This window comes from Colletes gigas, unplaced genomic scaffold (genome assembly GCF_013123115.1).
Source record: "Colletes gigas isolate AHSC1104 unplaced genomic scaffold, ASM1312311v1 Colletes_gigas_Sc00156, whole genome shotgun sequence".
NCBI classification, from domain to species: Eukaryota; Metazoa; Arthropoda; class Insecta; order Hymenoptera; family Colletidae; genus Colletes; species Colletes gigas.
The window spans coordinates 2,722-20,858 of record NW_025106780.1 but is presented as its reverse complement, the minus strand read 5'-3'; the positions used below and the strand labels follow the sequence as shown (position 1 = coordinate 20,858).

The 18,137-nt window shown below is 45.6% G+C and overlaps 3 protein-coding genes across 3 annotated transcripts; 2 read left to right on the top strand and 1 right to left on the bottom strand.

Annotated features, from left to right (window-relative positions):
- Positions 1-530: 530 nt before the first annotated feature.
- LOC122404294 lies at positions 531-2,527 on the top strand. The gene is made up of 4 exons (XM_043408227.1): positions 531-732; positions 1,047-1,211; positions 1,473-1,637; positions 2,298-2,527. The coding sequence occupies exons 1-4, from the start codon at positions 531-533 to the stop codon at positions 2,525-2,527; spliced, it is 762 nt and encodes a 253-aa protein (XP_043264162.1).
- A 3,431-nt stretch (positions 2,528-5,958) lies between these two features.
- Positions 5,959-6,438, bottom strand: LOC122404292 (NADH-ubiquinone oxidoreductase chain 5-like; the record flags this gene model as incomplete). The annotated part of the gene is made up of 1 exon (XM_043408226.1): positions 5,959-6,438. A coding segment is annotated over one exon (480 nt), but the record flags the coding sequence as incomplete, so codon positions are not given.
- Positions 6,439-8,573: 2,135 nt separating this feature from the next.
- On the top strand, positions 8,574-12,578 carry LOC122404291. Its single transcript, XM_043408225.1, has 2 exons — positions 8,574-11,157; positions 12,262-12,578. Exons 1-2 carry the CDS (start codon positions 8,574-8,576, stop codon positions 12,576-12,578), a joined length of 2,901 nt encoding a protein of 966 aa, XP_043264160.1.
- Positions 12,579-18,137: the final 5,559 nt, after the last annotated feature.

Genomic DNA, 18,137 nt, shown 5'->3' with positions numbered 1-18,137 from the left:
AGGGAGCTGTAGGATACGGACGAACCTGATGCGAAATCAGGGAGCCGCTAGGATGGTAATAAATTACGTGGACGAACTCGATGCGTAATCGAGGAGCCACTAGGTTGTTAGAATTTGTATTTGGATTCGGGATATGTTAATTGACCTCGTAACTTTAAATTATTAAATATGTCGGAATCCATTAAACAGTTGTTGTTGTTCTAATTGAATGTTACTTCAGTTTGTGGTAATAAAATTTTATTGCCCCTTATCGATTCTTAAATTTTATCGATGCAAATAATGTCATCGGAAACGCAAACGTACGTCAGGTTGGCGTTGACGTTTGAATGTAGCCTTTGAAGGTAGCCGAGTTGGTTGTCTGGTTACCGAAACTTTTATAAAAAGGGTGATCAGAAGGAAAGGTTGTGCGAGAAAATCTAAATAGAAATCCTTGCGAAGGACTCATTAGTTTACGTTGAGCATTCTTTCGTTTCGTTTAAGTGTTTGAATTAATTATTAGTTAAAGTTTATTCAGCTCGAAGTTTAGAAAAATGCATATGATAACAAGACAAAGGCTTGGTCGCCCGAGAGGACCAAATGCTAACCGCCCTAGGGAAGTGGTTCATGATTCCGCTTCTCCGACATCAGAAGTGAGATATCCTCGGCTACAAAGCGAGTCAGATGCAAATTGCGAACATCAGCCGCATGAAAATGTGCCCATTCAAGACAGCGCGTATACGATGCCGCAGTCGGGTGAGGTTTTGCTTCGAACACTTCTGGAAGCCCACAACCAGAATTTAAAAAGTCTAATTGATGGAATTAAATCCTCTTCAAGTAAGGGATATGTTTGTTTGCCTATTTTCGACCCTGAGAAGCCTGATGCCGATCCGCGAGCATGGTGTGCTACCGTGGAGCTGTGCTTAACCGATCAGGACTTGCAAGGCGGAGCCCTGGTCATGGTAATTATTCGTGCTTTGAAGGGGAGTGCATCATGGTTGTCCCAAGTTTTGTTTGCGGGAATGACATGGCCACAATTTAAACAACAGTTTTTGGTTCATTACGTCTAGCTGCATATGCAGCGCGGCTTATGGCCATGCTCACCTTGCGATGGCAGAGTTTCTCTACAGAGCAGATTGCTGTAGCAATGGTTCTGGCGCACACGGCTCAATTTGATAGACGACTCCAGAGATTAGCCTTTACCACAGAAATCAATTCAAGGGACAAGCTACACCGTGAGCTACAGGCATTTTCATTTCTGAAGAGGAAGGCGACAGTAGCTTTGCCGTCATTTACCAAGGATGCTCCAGCGGACAATAAGCGTTTCAAATCGTTTCCACCTTCAAAAAACACTTGTTACTTTTGCGGAAAGCCGGGTCATCGGATTAAGGATTGTCACTTCATGAGGGATGCGAAGAGGACCTCAAACGTCATTTCTTCAATAGCGACTTCGGGGGAATTGCGCTCTTCTCCGAGCTTAATATGTTTCCGCTGAGGTGCAACTGGTCACTATGCTTCCAAGTGTCACCAAGTAGCTGGCAAGGGTAGCGGCGGTGCTAGCAGCAGCAGAGATTTTAACAATGCAGTTACGTCAAATACGGTTCAGCGACGGGTTGATGTTTGTCAGATAGGTAACCCTAGTGGAAAACTGGTCTGCAATGGTGAGTCGTTTCTTTTCCATTATGACTCTGGTGCCGAATGCTCTCTCATTAAAGAAAATGTTGCTTCAAAATTTTCTGGTAAGCGATTTTATGAACATGTAATGTTACGGGTATAGGGCAGACGTCGATTTTTAGTACTGTTCAAATTTTGTCGAAGGTCCAAATTGATTATTTACATTTACAAAAACTTTTCCATCTAGTCCCCGATAATTTCTTAAAAAATGACATTTTGGTTGGCCGCGAAACTTTAAATCAAGGTTTTAGTGTAAGCATGACCTCTAATAAAATAGTTCTTACACGACATAAGGAAATGAAGGAAATCAACGTATGCGAGGTAAAAGATTCAGACAATAATGAAACCAAATTTAATTACATTGACACCGACATTCGCGATGGGTACTGGTCTCGGTTAAATGAAATATTAGAACAGTATTCCGATTCTTTTCCCAAGGGAATAGCTAAATCTCGTGTTAGCTCGGGACAGTTAGAGATCCGACTTATTGATCCTTGCAGAATTGTTCAGCGCCGACCATATACGTTGAGTCCTGAGGAGAAGGAAGTAGTTCGAGAAAAATGGTTCTGATCGAATGTGTGTGGATTCACTGTGTGAACTCAATAGTAATACTATTGCTGACCGGTACCCTCTTCCATTAATCTCAGATCAGATAGCTAGATTAGGAGGTGCTCGGTGGTACTCCAGTTTTGATATGTTGAGCGATTATCACCAGATCCCTGAGGAAGCCAATTCTATTGAGAAAACGGCCTTCGTTACTCCTGAAGGTCAATGGGAATATTTGACCATGCCATTTGGGTTAAAGAATGCTAGTTCGGTCTACCAGCGAGCTATTGTAAAAGCCCTCAGAGATATGGCATTTAGCTTCGTTTTATGATATATCGATGACGTCTTGGTGTTGTCCACTACTTTAGAAGAAGGTCTAGTGCGTATCCGTATGGTATTGGGTGTGTTGACAAAGGCTGGTTTTTCTTTAAATCTCGCTAAATGTTCTTTCCTTAAGAAACGTATCGAATTTTTAGGTTATGTGGTTGAGAATGGGGAAATGTATCCAAATCCTCGCAAAAGAGAAGCCCTAACAAAATTACCTACACCTAAGACAGTCTCTCAACTTAGGCAGTTTATTGGGCTGGCTTCATCACTAGCTGCAAAAATAATACTCTCGTTTGACAACCAATATTTGAGGAAATACGACAAAAAATAATTGCGCGTTTAACAAGCGAACCGGTGTTAGAAATTTTTAACCCAGACCTTCCGATAGAATTGCATACTGATGCAAGCTCGGATGGGTTTGGTGCGATGCTGATTCAAAAAGTGGATGGTAAACAACGCGTGGTCGAGTACTTTAGTCGTCGTACTTCCTCAGCCGAATCGAAATATCATTCGTATGAATTGGAATCCTTGGCTGTGGTCTATGCAGTGAAGCATTTTCGACATTATCTTTATGGTCGAAATTTGTGGTTATCATTGATTGTACCTCGGTCAAGGCCTCCAAGAATACAAGAGATTTGTCTCCACGTGTGCACCGTTGGTGGGCTTACTTGCAGTCCTTTAATTTTGATATCACTTATCGTGAGGGTAGCCGCATGAATCATGTAGGTATTCTGTCAAGAAGCCCTCTTCCCATTGAGTCCCAAAATTTTAATTATCGCGTCGAACAAAGACGTGTTGATCTGGCTAAATTATCAAAGGAATGGTTACAGGTAGAGCAGGAAAAGGACGAAGAAATATCTATGATTGTGTCTGATATACGAAATGAAATGTTACCGGATGAAATTCGAAAAACCTATGAGTTTCGTTCTAATATCCTTTGCCGTAAAATTCAACGGAATGGTCGTACTCGTTGTCTTCCTATTGTTCCACGGGCGTTTAAATGGTCGGTTATCAATAATGTACATGAATCTATAATGCATTTAGGGTGGAAGAAAACATTAGAAAAGGTGTATGATCATTATTGGTTTCAAGGAATGGCAAAGTACGTACGCAAATTTGTCGACAATTGTATCACATGCAAAATCTCTAAACCAAGTTCCGGGCGGGTTCAAGCAGAATTACATCCAATCCCTAAGATCCCTGTACCTTGGCACACTGTTCATTTAGATGTTTCTGGCAAGCTAAGTTTTAAAAACAATGTTAAAGAGTATGTATTTGTCCTTATTGATGCATTTACTAAATTTGTAATGTTGCATCACTCAACCAGTATTGATAGCAATAGTAGCATAAGAGCTTTAAAATCGGGGGAGGCGCTGTTTGGTGCCCCTAATAGGTTGATTACTGATCAAGGTCGTTGCTTTGCTAGCAAGGAGTTTTCAAGCTTTTGCGCCAGACATAATATCCAATTACATCTTATTGCCACCGGTGGGAGTCGGGCTAATGGACAAGTAGAAAGGGTTATGAGCCCTCTTAAAAGTATGTTGACAGCTGTGGAAGTTAGTAAAGATCATTCTTGGCAAGATGCTCTTTGGTGATATTCAACTTGCCCTGAATGTAACGGTCAATCGGGTGACCAAAGCAAGTCCTTTAGAATTAATGTTGGGAAAGGTCGCCAGACCATTAAACTTAATGACAGTAGATGTTGATGATCCAGTAATGAATATTAATGAAGTGAGAGAACAGGCGACACAGAGTATGAACAAAAATGCTAACTGTGACAAGGAAAGATTCGATAGTACCAACTGTGTTGTAGAACATGTGGACGTGATAACTAAAAAAATTACACAATACTGCCGAAGGACTGGCAGGGCAGCTGAAGGACTAGCTGCGGCAAAGTGACCGAAGGACTGGTTCACTTTGCGCACATGTAGACCGAAGTACTGGTTCGAGCTTCAGTGAGGAGTGTGGTGTTGTCAAAAAGATTGAGCTTGGATTAAGGTTGGAATGATTTACACGGAAACTTGTTGATCTATGGTAGTTTTTAAGTTAGTAATAAATTGTGAATAAGAATTTGAAGCAAAATTCTTACCTGTACAGATAGTGTTTTCGACTCTAGTGTGTCATAGCAGCCTAACTTAATCATTATTCGGAATACTCATTTACTTCGGATGATCACACAAGTGAGTACCCGAGGACGGGTAACTGTCAAGATTGCTGTGTCGGAATCCATTAAACAGTTGTTGTTGTTCTAATTGAATGTTACTTCAGTTTGTGGTAATAAAGTTATATTGCCCCTTATCGATTCTTAAATTTTATCGATGCAAAGAATGTCATCGGAAACGCAAACGTACGTCTGGTTGGCGTTGACGTTTGAATGTGGCCTTTGAAGGTAGCCGAGTTGGTTGTCTGGTTACCGAAACTTTTAGAAAAAGAAGAGAATTGAAGAAGGGTGATCAGACGGAAAGGTTGTCCGAGAAAATCTAAATAGAAATCCTTGCAAAGGACTCATTAGTTTACTTTGAGCATTCTTTCGTTTCGTTTAAGTGTTTGAGTTAATTGTTAGTTAAAGTTTATTTAGTTCGAAGTTTAGAAAAATGCATATGATAACACGGCAAAGGCTTGGTCGCCCGAGAGGGCCAAATGCTAACCGCCATTGGAAAGTGGTTCATGATTCCGCTTCTCCGACAAATATAATATAACCCGAGCGGTAAGGTTATATTATTGTGGGAACGTTTAACTAATAATAATCGCTTTATATAATGATGGGTTAAAGAAGTTGGGTACTCTGATTTAATAATCAAACTAGATATATTCTTAAAACAACAAATAAAATACAAGTGTTCTGTGTATGTTATGTCGCGTCCAAAGTATAATTATAAATACTGAAAATGTTGTTGCTCGGTGTTGACGCTCTGGCGATGCGGGGGTAAGTCGGTTGAAACTAAAGGCCGTAATAGAATTTATGCCGGTTCACGGATTCTATATGGTTTAATATTGATACGAAAGGGCACTGTAGCCCGATCTCACTAGATATAACTGACTATCAAAACCGTAGACGCGTAACGAGAGACGTGACGTTGACTCTAAACGTGACGGTACGATTATGATCCCCGGAGTAATGAAATCGCGGGTTTTATATACCCAAAAATCTGTGGGGGCGGATTGAAAAGTACGTTAGAAGTTACCGCATTCGGTATTCTCCGAATTGCGTTAATTACCGGACTACTGTATTCTCGGAATTGCTCTCGACGGAAGTGACCCCCATTCCAAAGGTTAGATACGTAGCAGGGCGATTTCCCAATGCACGCAAGTGGCAAGAAAAATTTGAGGAACGAAACGTTCGGCATACGTAACAAATATTATTATACAAAAAGTTATTAATTTATTTTCTTTAAAATATATTATAGGTATAAAATTATTATTATAAAATATTAATCATAAAATTATTCGAATTCTATATCTAATTGTTAATGTTATTGATAAAATATAAATTAAATAAAATATATAATTTAATTTTTTATTTATTAATATTTCAATAATTAAATCTTTTGAATAAAATCCACTTAAAAAAGGAAATCCTATTAATATAATTAAACTAAAAATAATAATTAATCTTTTTATAGGTATAATTATTAATATATTACCATATTTACGAATATCTTGATTATTATTTATTAAATGAATAAAATCTCCTGCACATAAAAATATTAAAGATTTAAATAAAGCATGAATAATTATATGAAAAAAAGCTAATTCATAATAATTAACTCTTAAAGTTAATATTATTAATCCTAATTGTCTTAATGTTGATAAAGCAATAATTTTTTTAAGATCATATTCAAAATTAGCTATTAATCTTGCTATAAAAGTTGTTATTAAAGAAATATATAATATTATTATATTAATATTTATATTTAATATAAATATTGTTTAAAGATTGCATAATGCCGAGCGATTATCCTCGGCCGCAATTACCGTTAATCCTGTTAGCGTACAATAACCAAGAGATTATCTCTAATTGAATTTGTACAGCGAGCAGTGATAGAAAAACGCGTGTATTATTGGTTTTTCTGGCATCGGTAACGGCTCATTACCTTCGATTCGAGTGTGCTAACGGTGTTGGTGACGTCAGTACCGTGAGAGAGTAGCGCGTCGATAATCTGACAAAGATAGACAGCCGAAATTTAGACAGCGCCACGGAACGACTAATTAGCGTACCACGGCGACGTCTTCGGCTGTCAATCGTCACAGTCTGAAACCGACTTCTGCCCTGAACACATCGGCTCCCGATCGTGTCCGTCCAGAACTCGAATACAATTCGAAAGGAAAATATTCTTTCGAATTACGAATATAGACTATCTTTGTAAAAGAGTGTATCGAGCAGTCGTTCAGTTTGGCGTGGGTTAATCGATAGCCCACGCACAGCTGCGAATTAATAAGACTCGGAAAAGTGTGGAATTTATTCCCATTTTTTTACTTATTACGTGAACCGTATTCCGGTTCACACAAGTGCACTCATAACCTGAGTTAGATTCAAATTCTGCAATTCTGGGGGCTCTAGAATACACCTTCGAGGTGCTCGACCATCCCGGTGCAGAATTGAACGGTCGTTTCTAACGTATAAACGCTAGAAACACAAAGAAGTCGACGGATACCGTCTACACTTCTTTGTGATTGCCATTCGGCTGAGGAGACACCGAAGGGAGGCACCTACGTGGTGTACCTCCAGGTGGGCTCACTGTAGTCAGGTCGACGTCCACTTCGGACGTCTGACTTTCGGTCTTCGCCTCCTTACTTCTACAGATCCCGCCGGTGTAACGCTTAGAGGAGCACCTGTGCGGAGAGGTAACGGAGTCGTGGGTCAGGCCCCCCACGTAGTTCAAATACTGCTGCGAATCACATCGAGTAGTGCATTCGTGCAGTGAACAACGTGCTGTCGGGCTTCGCAGTGTAACTCTCGGCCAATAAGTCATCTGTTGGAACGTGTAAAGAGAAGCCGCAGATTGACGGTCGTGCCGTTGCATTGCAGTGCGACTCGACGCACAGACTCAGTGGGCATACTCACGGGATCAGTGCATTTGGAGCCTTACAACCTCCACTTGCGCCCCCGTCCACTAGGCAATCGACAAAAAATCGGTAAAGAAAAGAAGTTTGATTTCTTTTCTACGCCGGAAAATTTACAGTCCACTTTCGAGTTCGTATAATACGAACAATCGAAATTTCTCTGCTCCCGTTCGTTCGAATATCGACGCCGGGAGCGCGAGAACACAGACGCGGCGTATACGTATTACGTGTTTACGTGTGGCTAACACATAGCCGTGTTTTTCTGATTACAGGAATCCTGGCCTACCTCAAGCCGGCGAGAGGAACGACCTAGCCTCGCGGAACGGCCAGAACGAGGCCGAAATATTATTTCATTTAATCTGTTTCTTTATTTTGATTTTCTGTTTTTTTGTTATCTTTATTTTTGTAATAAAAGGTCGGTCTAAAAGGCCGGCGAAAAGAAAACCATTTTTTGTCCGATTCACTTCCCCGATAAAACTCACCTCGATCCGGACTCATTCGTTAAAAGTGTATCAACGCTTTTTAACATAAGGTCCTTCGAGCCGGATATTGAGGTAATCGGAGAAAGGGAAGTGTTGGACGTATAACACGTGAGTTTCTCCCGTGTACGGTTGTTTAGAAGCGCTTAACCTTCAACAACCATGTCCGTTACAAAAGATCCCAATTGGTCTGACCTTGAGGCACACCTCGAGGACTTGGCCAGGGGGATGGAACGGATAAATAGGTCGTCCATCAACCTTAAAAAGATGGGTCGAGCCAAATTCACACAGAAAATTCTGGAGGAAAGGCTCGACTACGTAAAAACTCTGTGGCAACAAATGAACGATCAATATAAAATCGTGTGTAGGCTTCTCCCCCCTGGAGAACGACACTCTTACGAGTTGTTCCAACGGGATTTTATGGGAGAAACCGAAAACGAATTTTTGGACTTCCAGGCCTAATTGGCCACGGAAGTAACCCGTCTCACCGCTGGTCCTAAATCAGGGATGGCGGAAATACAGCAGACGATACCGATCGAACTCCCGAAGATGAGGTTGGAAAAATTCGACGGAGATCCTACGAAATGGGAACATTTCGAGGACCTATTTACCGCCGGAGTAATAAACAACCCCACGTTAACGGATGTGCAAAGGTTACAATACCTAAACACCTGTATAACCGGGAGAGCCGCAGCCGCTATCGCATCTCTTGCGATAACGGATTCAAATTTCTCAGTAGCGTGGTCGACCCTGAAAGCAGAATTCGGGCTCCCACGCTTGGTACTGATCAAGCTACTTGATCGGATTCTGAGATTGACAAAAATCCGAAAAGGCGACCTGTCAAGTGTTCAGCAGGTCACCATCGGTTTTCGGCAAGCACTCGCTATCCTTGCAAAAAAAGGAACAGTGGAAGAGCAGCTTAGTTGGTTGTTAACACACATAGTAGCAAGCCAATTTGATGCCGCGCTGCAAGGGGAATGGGAGCGATCCCTCAAGATGTCAACGGAATATCCGTCGCTTGAGGAGATCATGAGATTTCTCGACCAGGAGGCACGTGCTATGACCGTCATTGACGAACATAACCGAAAACCTGGGTTAAAACGGGAAAACAAGCCACCAGTACGGAGTCATAACGCCGTCGTGGAGTCCTCCCCTGCGCAGCGAAAGTGCACGATTTGCGGACAAACGCATGCACTCTCGGAATGCGGCACATTTAAGCGCTTCTCCACACGAGTACGTTACCAGATCGTAAAGGACAGTCAGGGATGTATAGCCTGCCTGGCCCTGGATCATGACGTAAGAGGCTGCCGGAGCCAACAAGGTTGTTCGAGATGCGGTGGCAGGCATCACGCGCTGTTGCATTTCGAACAATACGAAAAGGAGGCTGGAAGCCAGACGCCGAAATCGAAATTTTCGAACGGCAAGCGCGAGGAACGGCGAGATAACGCCCCTCCACAGCGCCGTACGGCTAAGGCGAAAGCCAGCACCGATACCTCGAACGCGCAAGCAGCTACGTCACGGGCCACTACGTCACACTGTACGGCGAGTACAGACGTACCGAGGCCGGTGCTATTAGCAACCGCGATCGTACGAGTGTACGGAGAAAACGGCGCGTCGCGTTTAACGCGCGCGCTGTTAGATCAAGGGTCCGAAACATCCTTCATCTCGGCGAAATTGAGGAATGACCTCAACCTCCCGAGGAAGAAAACCTCAGCCACGGTATCGGGCTTGGGGGGTGGTCGGACCCAAAAAATCAAGTACAGCGTAGGGCTGAATTTGGGAACGGCTTCCGGGGTAACCCCTGTGGTTTCGGCAAGAGCGTACGTCGTGACAAAAATCACGAATTATGCCTCGCCATCAGTAAACGCGCTCGATAACGACGTGTTGCGAAACCTGAAGCTCGCCGATCCCGAGCCCGCGTCTTGCCAAAACATTGAAGTTTTGATCGGCGCAGATTTGTACGCTCAAGTTATTCGGTCGGGATTCCGTCGAATATCTCCCGAAGGGCCTATTGCACAAGAAACTGCATTTGGCTGGATATTATCCGGACCGATAGATGCAGCGAGCAAGGCCCAGGGTCCCGTGCGAGCGTTGCATTGCAACATATTCGAATCGCTGGATCACGCGATTCGACGGTTCTGGGAAATTGAAGAAATTCCCTCGACCTCGGTGCTTACAAAAGCAGAGGAAGAGTGCGAAGCTCATTTCCAAAAAACTATCGCACGGGTTGCAACAGGACGGTTTATCGTCCGATTGCAATTTAATCATCCGAAACCGGAAGGAGCGCTGGGAGATTCACTCCGTATCGCTCTTACCGCGTTAACAAGGTTGAGAAAGAAATTGGACAAGGATCAGATCCTCGTACGAGAATATCAAGAATTTTTCGCGGAGTATGATTCGTTGGAGCATATGACTCGTATCGAGCTCTCTGTAAACTCCAGACTTTACATTCCGCATCGAGCGGTCATCCGTACGGAGAGTGCAACCACCAAACTACGAGTCGTGTTTAATGCGACCAGCCGTATAGTGGGTGGACAATCCATAAACGACATCCTGCACGTAGGACCGAAACTACAGAACGACGTCACGTCCGTTTTGACGAGATGGAGGCTGTACGAATACGTTTTGGTGGCCGATATCGAGAAAATGTTTCGTCAAATTCTCGTTGCCCCTCAGGATCGTCGGTTTCAGTGCATCTTATGGCGCACACCCGAAACCGAAGAGCTGAAAGCATTCGAGTTGAATACCGTTACCTACGGAACGGCGTGCGCACCATATTTATCGATGCGGACTTTTCTCGAGTTGAAAAAACGGGACGGTGACAGATTCCCTCTCGCCGCCTCGATACTTGAGAAGGACATATACGTTGATGACGTATTCATGGGGGCACTCGACACGTCCTTGCTGGAGAAAATTCGTATACAAGTTTACGAACTCCTACAGGGCGGTGGGTTTAAATTGAGAAAGTGGGCTGGCAATTCGCAGAAATTGCTGCGAAACATCCCGCAAAGTTGTCACCCCCACGCTGTCGATCTCACCTTGTTCGATGACTCCGAACTCAAGGTGCTCGGATTACGATGGATACCATCGGGTGATTATTTCTATTTCAACCTGCAACGGTTCCAACCGGCTGCAGGCCCGATTACAAAACGAACTTTGTTTTCCGAAACAGCCAAATTATACGATCCGCTCGGCTGGTTATCACCAGTCGTAATTCGTGCGAAGATGCTGATGCAATCCCAATGACTGGAAAAAAACCAGTGGGACGATCATGTCTCCGCGAATACGTTAAAAACGTGGAACACGTTTTGCGAGGATTGGGGTAATTTGGAAAAAGTAAAATTTCCCAGATGGATCCGTTACGGAGCAGATACAGTTTCGGTGGAATTACACGGATTCTGCGATGCTTCGCTCGGAGCATACTCGGCCGTCACGTATTTACGCGTGACGACCATGACCGAGGAAGTTTTCACAACCTTGATCATGGCAAAAACAAGGGTGGCTCCCATAAAAACGCAGTTGATTCCGATTCTCGAATTGAATGGAGCCGTACTGCTCACCGAGCTGACAGTGCATGTAGAACGGCCACTTTCGATAAAAATTGACCGTATAGTCTGTTGGTCAGATTCTACAATTGCACTCGCTTGGTTGAAAAAAGATGCTTCAACTTGGAAGGTAGTGATAGCCAACCGAGTTTCGAAAATTCAAACCTTGCTTCCGAAGGCTGAATGGAGACACGTTCCGACCCGCTTCAATCCCGAGGATATGAATTCGCGCGGAGTCGAAGCAGCGGAACTCATTCAGTCGAAGTTGTGGATTTCCGGACCAGCATGGTTAAGACAACCAGAGAAAAATTGGCATAAAACGCCTGATTCCATCGATACGAGCGAGAGCAAGCGCATTCCGCACGCCCACGTTGCAACTTCAGAGAAAGAATGGGAATTCGTGTTCTGATTCTCAACCTGGAGTAAGCTACTTCGCGTAACTGCATACTGTCTCCGATTACGAAGACCGATGCAAGGTGAGCGAAGGTCGTTCGATGCAAGAGTTGTCGAAGCATCAGAATTGCAGTTTGCAAAAGAGAAAATCGTCCGCTACATCCAGCGAACGCATTTTGCGGGCGAGTACCAGTGTTTAAAAGAACACAGGGAAATTCCCGCAAAATCTCCCTTAAAAAATCTGAACCCTTTCCTAGACACAAACGAGGTCTTGAGAGTAGGTGGACGATTGGAGAATGCGACACTGGCATGGGAAACGAAGCACTCCATAATTCTGCCAAAACATCATGTGTCTACCATGATAATCCGGCAGTACCACGTAAATTCGTTGCACGGGGCCTTGCAGCTGACGATATCCCTGGTGAAGCAGCAATTATGGATCCTCGGTTGCCGAACCACGGCTCGAAAGGTCATTCATCAATGCATGAAATGCGTGAGATGGAGGGCACAAACCTCCACGCAGATCATGCAGGATTTGACCTTGGAACGCAGTCGTCCAGCACGGGCTTTTTAAAACTGCGGAGTTGATTATGCGGGACCGTACAAAGTCCGCGACTCCGCGGGCCGAGGAAAAACAGCTCATAAAGCGTACATAGCGGTTTTTGTCTGTTTCGCTACAAGGGCTGTACACATTGAACTCGTCCACGATTACACGACGAGTGCATTTTTGGCTGCATTAGATCGATTCATTGCCCGACGAGGAATCCCGTCCTGCATACGCAGTGACAACGGGACAAATTTCGTCGGTGCAGATCGTGAATTAAGAAAACATTTCAATATGGTGTGTAAAACGCCTGAAATGCAAAACGAATGTGGCCAGAAGGGCATTCGGTGGAAATTTAATCCACCCAGTGCCCCCCATTTTGGTGGGATGCAGGAAGCAGGGGTCAAATCAGTGAAGCATCATTTGAAGCGCATCATAGCAGAATTCACTCCCACGAGCGAAGAATTACAGACGTTACTCTGTAAAATCGAAACTAGTTTAAACTCGCGACCGATTGCCGCTCTGAGTGACAGCCCTGAAGATTACGCGCCTCTCACACCGGCCCACTTTCTAATCGGTGGACCTGCGATGGCACCCCCGATGGAATCCGTGGAAAATGCAAACATTTCGCATCTTACAAGATGGAGAGCCATGCAAAAATTACACGAGCAGCTCTGGAGACATTGGACGAGAGATTATCTCTCACACCTCCAGAACCGCTATAAATGGCAGACGGCAAATACACACCTAAAAAAGAATGATCTTGTATTGGTGCAGAATCCTCTCCTCCCCCCAAATCAGTGGGAAATGGGAAGAATAGAGAAAGTATTTCCGGAAAAGGATGAGCATGTACGTGTAGTTAAAATACGCACAGCCAAACCCAAATATACACGACCAATTACGCGGGTGTGTAAGCTGCCTGTGGCTGAGTTTTCGTTTGAGTCACCTTCGGCAACGGTCACCAAAGTCGAGCAGGTGAGCTAAACAAAACCGTTCGAGTTCGAAAAGACAAGGATTTTGGAAGGCGAAAACGGTTGATTCTCAACGGCCACTTGTCGCCTGTGCGACAGCGAAGAGTAGGGGGTAATTTCCACCAATCTCGTTATCGCTTAGGCACGGGGACACTTAGTCTATGCTAGCGCCCGTAAATCTAAATTCGAACGACTCTTCGCCGGAAAAGATCAGTTACTGATTAGCCATGGAAAGAGAAAGTGAGCCAAGTACGCCAGAATCTGCGATCTCAAGCCCGGGGTTCGATCCCGCGTTCGAACGCATCCTCCAGCTGGGAGGGCTGGTCGAGGCCCCCCCAGCCGAAGCAGGAAGCCGAGGTACCCCAGCCGGTACCCTCGACCAGCAGGGAACTAACCACGAAGGGGCCATTGGTCTTTCCAGTGGGCGGCCCGGGCATAATGGTGCCGGCCCACATCCCAACGACCACCCGTCGATACAAATGCCCTTTACCCGGGGGACGCTTCGTCCTCCGCTGGACCAAAGAAGGAATACTAAAGTCTTGCCTGCTAAGGATGGACAACGCGTCGAAGACGCCGATTGCATCGACGTCAAGCGCGAAACTAGTCGCGACCGAGCAACCGACACCGACGGCGGAGACGGCGCGTAAAACGCGCAATCGGCGTCGAAAAGCCAACGCCGCTAGAAAAAAGCTAAGGGAGGACGCCACAAAAAAAGCCAGAATCTAGGAGGGAACGGCGGCGGAAAAGGCCGGGTAACCCGAACAGGGCATCGCAGAGCGTCCCTGGGCGTCAGGCGACGCGGGCGGCCCCCTCGGCGTGGCGCATGACCCAGGCTGGGAGGGGGGTCCTGATAGGAGCCCCCTCCCGCCAGGCGGCGTAGGGTCGGACCGGATGGGGTGGCAGTGCCTCCTGTCCGGGTCCGGCGCACGGAGCGGCACCCTCGGTGGCCTGGTGCGGCCATGAGCTGCCGGCCTCCGAGGGGTAGAAACGGGGTCGCGGCGGTTGCGAGTTGGGGCTCGCAGCCGCCACTAGACGCGGCCCCGGGACGGATGGCTGCAGGACGAAGTGGCCTCCTGGATCTCCTTGCACCTGTCGCACGCGATGATGTATCGTCACCGCGTCGACCGTCGCGCGGGGGTGGGGGCGGTCCCGGGTGTGCAGGAACCTGCTTGGGGCGAGTTGAAGCGCCAGGCCCGGCAGTCCGTGGTGCACGCGTGGCAAGAGCGGTTGGCTCTGCCTACCGCGGGGCACCGGACAGTCGGGGCTGTTCGGCCACTCCTATGTGAGTGGCTGGACAGAGGCCATGGAAGCCTCACTTACAGGATGGCACAGGTGTTCTCGGGGCATGGCAGCTTCGGGAGATACCTGTGCCGGATAGGGAAGGAGCCGACGGCGCGTTGCTGCCATTGTGACGCTGAGCAGGACACGGCGGAACATACCCTCGAGGTATGCGCTGCATGGGAGGGTGAACGCCGTGTCCTGATCGGCGTCATCGGGCGGGATGTCTCGCTGCCGGGCATGGTGCGCGCCATGCTCGGCAGCGAGGAGAAGTGGAGGGCCGTGGCCTCCTTCTGCGAAATCGTAATGTTGCAGAAGGAGACCGCGGGAAGGGAGCGCGAGCGTCAGCGGCGCGCTGAGGCTCGCGCTCGTTTGGTGGCGAGAGAGCGTCGCCTGGGCGTCAGGCGACGCGGGCGGCCCCCTCGGCGTGGCGCATGACCCAGGCTGGGAGGGGGGGTCCTGATAGGAGCCCCCTCCCGCCAGGCGGCGTAGGGTCGGACCGGATGGGGTGGCAGTGCCTCCTGTCCGGGTCCGGCGCACGGAGCGGCACCCTCGGTGGCCTGGTGCGGCCATGAGCTGCCGGCCTCCGAGGGGTAGAAACGGGGTCGCGGCGGTTGCGAGTTGGGGCTCGCAGCCGCCACTAGACGCGGCCCCGGGACGGATGGCGGCAGGACGATGTGGCCTCGTCCTGCCGCTATGAGACAGGGCGATTACCGGGGGGGACCGTTTGTCCCCCCGCGGGTGGGCGCAAAGCGCGGGCACGGGGAGGATACCGGAAGTATGCTTCGAGCGATTCCCGGTATCCTCCCAAATCGTGCGGAAGGGTCACCGTGGGGTTTTTAGTGGGTAGGTCCCGCGCCCGTTATAATGGGCGCGGGGAATCCCACACACCCCTCCCGCCTCTCCCCAAAGAGGTGGGAGGGAGTCTTTCGAAGATTTTCCCCACGACACAAGTCTCCTTTGTTCAGGGCAAAAGTCTCGTCGATAGTTTAACTAAAAAACTATCCGCGAGCAACGTAATGCAGTCCACTAAATTACGCTAAACGACAGCTGATCTCCCCCTCCGAGCGCACCGATAGTCGCTAGGAGAGCGAGTCGAACAGCTGACGAGCGTGTTGACATTACGTGCACGCACGTATTTAATTTGGTCGATCATTTGTTTCAGTAATCAAGGACCGACCCAGCCAGGGCAACACCGGTGAGGCCTTCCACCCCCCTGGCCGTTGCAAAAAATATATTTTTATAGTTTATTTGATTTTTAGTTTTTTCCCCATATTTTTTTGTAGAAATAAACGATTTATCGCGAAGCGACAAACCGAAAGAAAAATCAAATCTGAGCAACTTCTCTTTCCGTGTCAACTCCCTCGTCCGGACCCCGGTTAGAACCCTTAGATTCTAACAAAATTTAATATTTTATATAAATAAATCTAAATTTAAAAATATAAAATTTAAAGGCAATCAATGTATAATAATTACAAAAAACTCTAAAAATTTAGGATTTTTAATTTTTAAATAAAAATTTATTATTCCATGATTAATATAACTAAATAAATATAATGAATAAATAAATCTTAAAAATCTAATTAACATTAATAACAATAAAAGATAATTACACCAATTATATAAAACTATTAAAATAAAAATTTCACTAATTAAATTTAATGATAATGGTGCAGATATATTAGAAGAACATAATAAAAATCATAATAATGATATTTTTGGAATAATTCTTATTATTCCTTTATTAATAATTATTAATCGTCTATTAGTTTCTTTATAACATATATTTACTATATAAAATAATCCAGATTGTGAGCAATTGGGTGTGTTCACACGACGATGCACGGACATTTTAAGAACGCGTCCTTCCGGCGCCTACTTGTACCCGTATAGGCATTAGCCTCATCTGTTCTTGTTACTGTTGGTAACAACTTTTTATTCAACCGTTTGTGTTACATGTTGCATCCCCGACGAGCTGTTCTGTATTTATGGCGTATATTATATCGAGCTTTTAATAAATATTCTCTTTACTGCGTTTAATAACCAACACAGATGAACATAAACCATGAGCAATTATTATTAAATAACATCCATATAAACTTAAATGTTTTAATGTTATTAATCTAGAAATTAAAATTCTTATATGAACTACTGAAGAATATGCAATTAAAATTTTTATATCAATTTGTCGTAAACATAAAATTCTTAAGATAATACCTCCAATTAAACTAATAATTATTACATAAATTTTAATTAATATTATATTATTATAAAAAATTAAAATAAAACGTAATAATCCATAAGTTCCTAATTTTAATATAATTGAAGCTAAGATTATTGAACAAAATACAGGAGCTTCAACATGAGCTTTTAATAATCAAATATGTTAGGTGGAGTAGGTTTGAAAAAACCTCGCCTAACGGTGGTCCGGATCGTGAGGGAAGGAACGTCGGGAAAAGAATACAGATTTTCAATTTAATTTTCGCTTAGTCGAATGACTCGACTAAGCCGTTTATTTGTATTAAATTGTGGAAACAAAATATGTATTAAGAATTGTCTGCCCGGCCAGACGCCGCTGCAGTTAATCCTGTTTGGTAAACCTGTAACAGAAAGAGACACGAATAGGCGTTAAATACCTGTGAACGTGAGTCACGCTGTGTGTCTTACTTTCTTCCGCGCTCGTCTGGTCTGTGCTTGTCGCACCCAGGAGCGGGGATCTCAGCCGCCGCGATGCGCAGCTAAGCTAGTGGACTGTATGTGTGAGCGTTCCCGTTAAATCGGGAATCGCTTGCTTATTATTGTCGTGTACGAGATTTTGTGCTCGTCTAATTTCACGACTGCAATTTATGACTGTCGCAGGAGAAGGTGATCGGAGGGAGGTTGTAAGGCTCCAACCTTTCAGCCGGTCCCCGGCCCTTCACCGCCTTCGTAAGTGCGTACGGGCACTGTGTGGTGCAGGCTTGTCAACGGCGCCCTTAGGGCGACTTACGGTTGGGCCTGAGACCACGTTGCTTGTCGGAGTCTCCGTCCTACGCGCAGGGACCGTACTCCCTGGCGATTTTGGGTCGTGTCCTAGCTTTCGCCGATAGCTGGGGTTTAAAAATGTGTCCCGCTTCGACTAGAAGACGGCAAATCCACCCAGGGTACTCTTCACCCCTGTATGGTGGGTTCGAAGCCGTTTTTGACAGCCAATTGGAGGAAGGAGTTTGAACCTCGATCCTCTAGGGCACGATGATTCCACTCAGGGTTTCTTCCCACACCTGGATTATGTAGTCGTGCCCTAAGAAAAGCGCGAAGAACCTCGCACATATAAATTGGGATGAGTTTAACCCTCTATCCG

Excerpts from the sequence above, each read along its gene's own strand:
- LOC122404294 (XM_043408227.1), top strand. The coding sequence starts at position 531 with ATGCATATGATAACAAGACAAAGGCTTGGTCGCCCGAGAGGACCAAAT. Across the intron at positions 1,212-1,472 it reads TTCAAGGGACAAGCTACACC|GTGCAACTGGTCACTATGCT; the intron begins GTGAGCTACAGG and ends GTTTCCGCTGAG. Across the intron at positions 1,638-2,297 it reads TGGAAAACTGGTCTGCAATG|ATCAGATAGCTAGATTAGGA; the intron begins GTGAGTCGTTTC and ends CATTAATCTCAG.
- LOC122404291 (XM_043408225.1), top strand. The coding sequence starts at position 8,574 with ATGGCGGAAATACAGCAGACGATACCGATCGAACTCCCGAAGATGAGG. Across the intron at positions 11,158-12,261 it reads ATTACGATGGATACCATCGG|ACACAAACGAGGTCTTGAGA; the intron begins GTGATTATTTCT and ends ACCCTTTCCTAG.